This window comes from Sinocyclocheilus anshuiensis, unplaced genomic scaffold (assembly GCF_001515605.1).
Source record: "Sinocyclocheilus anshuiensis isolate Anshui unplaced genomic scaffold, SAMN03320099.WGS_v1.1 scaffold151, whole genome shotgun sequence".
NCBI classification, from domain to species: Eukaryota; Metazoa; Chordata; class Actinopteri; order Cypriniformes; family Cyprinidae; genus Sinocyclocheilus; species Sinocyclocheilus anshuiensis.
In genome coordinates this window covers 690,279-691,885 of record NW_015548199.1, presented here as the reverse complement: position 1 = coordinate 691,885, position 1,607 = coordinate 690,279, and the positions used below count along the sequence as shown (strand labels likewise).

The window sequence follows — 1,607 nt, the reverse complement described above, 5'->3', positions numbered from 1 at the left end:
AACATTTCAGGGGGGGGGGGGGGGGGGATGTTCTTCACTTGCAAATTCTTGATCACATCTGAGGGGACACAGGGTTACATGTGTGCAAAAACAATCAGCTGTCCTTCCTGTCTTCCTGTAGCACTGTCTTAGACATCTTTCATTACAGATATGCCAGTTTATTGCTCTGGTCACATATTCACTCTTTATGTCTCCCTGCAGCAGGCCAATGGCTTATTCACGCAGGTGAGCAGGAACCCTGGGCATCTTTCTTCTGGTGTTTTTTAGAGTTAGCAGAAAGGTCCTAAGTTATTACAACTGTGACCTTCATTGCCTATGGCCTGTAAACAGTTTGTCTTTAGGACTGTTCCACTGCTGCAAGAGCAATAATTGTGTATGGTTCATTGAACAGTTATGAAAAATATTTACAAGTATTTCTATAAAGAATTTTGCTGAATTTATATACTACTGATACCCCACTGTATGCAAATTCAGGCTTTTATATTGTTAAATTAAGTACATGTAAATATAGGGAAACTGACTCAAGACTGGCTCAACAAACTTTCATGCAGATTTACCCCAGATATACGGTACGCCACTGTATGCCATCACTGTGATATTTTTACATGAGAGAGAGTTTGATGTCATTCTCCTGTGTTTTGAGTGGAATTATGAGCTTTGAGCATTTACTAAAGCAGTATCTGAACACTGAAAACAGAGCTGGCAGTAGTTCTGTCTGTGTAGGAGTGTAAATTCACTTGTGGATCTGCTCTTATTTCTCCTTAAAGGTATAGTTCAGCCAGAAATGAAAATTCTGTCATCATTCACTAACCCTTAAGTTGTTCCAAACTAGAGGTCAACCGATAGTGGATTTTACTGATACCGATAGCTAGGTTGGACCACACTGGATGATACCGATTAATCACCCGATTTTTTTAATGTTTTTAAAATGGATACTGAATGAAAAATTAAATAATGCTTTTCTATTTTTTTAAAAAGCCAGTACTGAACCATACTTTGTAAATGAATAAAAAATATGAAAATGTATTATTATATTAATCATTAAAGTTTGTAAAGATCATAGTTTATTAACTAATGTACAGATGACACTTTAAAATGTAAAAATTGATTAGTAATAGTAAATGTTGAAATTAACATACTCTAACAAGGAGCAATACTTATACAGCTTTCATTAATTTTAATGTTAAAAATGGACTCATTGTAAAGTGTTACCATTTCAGCAGTCATGCCATCTAAATCTACACAAAAGCCATAGCATTGAAATTACATATATATATATATATATATATATATATATACTCTCACACTTTATTTACTTCTATTTTAGAACACTTCATGATTATCTAATAAAAAATAATTAAAATTAAAATAAATATATGGCGGTCGCTCACCGGACAAAAGTGCATCTATGAGTACTGTATCACACACCGGATGCAAAAGTTTACTTCAAGGATGAACAAAGTATGAGTTTGAAGTTTGGCGTTTAAAAAAAACAAAGCAAACTCAAAGAGAAAGTGCAATCTGAAGTCGTTATGTACATTAACAATGATTTGGGACAAATATAATGTAATTTAATGGAAAACTATGTGAATGGCTCTCTGTGGCGA

General features: G+C 34.0%; 1 protein-coding gene across 1 annotated transcript in view; it reads left to right on the top strand.

Moving 5' to 3' along the window:
• Nucleotides 1-1,607, top strand: part of LOC107653247 (serine-rich coiled-coil domain-containing protein 2-like) — a 66,507-nt gene that overhangs the window by 34,199 nt on the left and 30,701 nt on the right. The window contains exon 5 of the mRNA XM_016439917.1: nt 202-268. Within this exon, the coding sequence (XP_016295403.1) occupies nt 202-268 (67 nt within the window). The remainder of the gene's footprint in view (nt 1-201; nt 269-1,607) is intronic.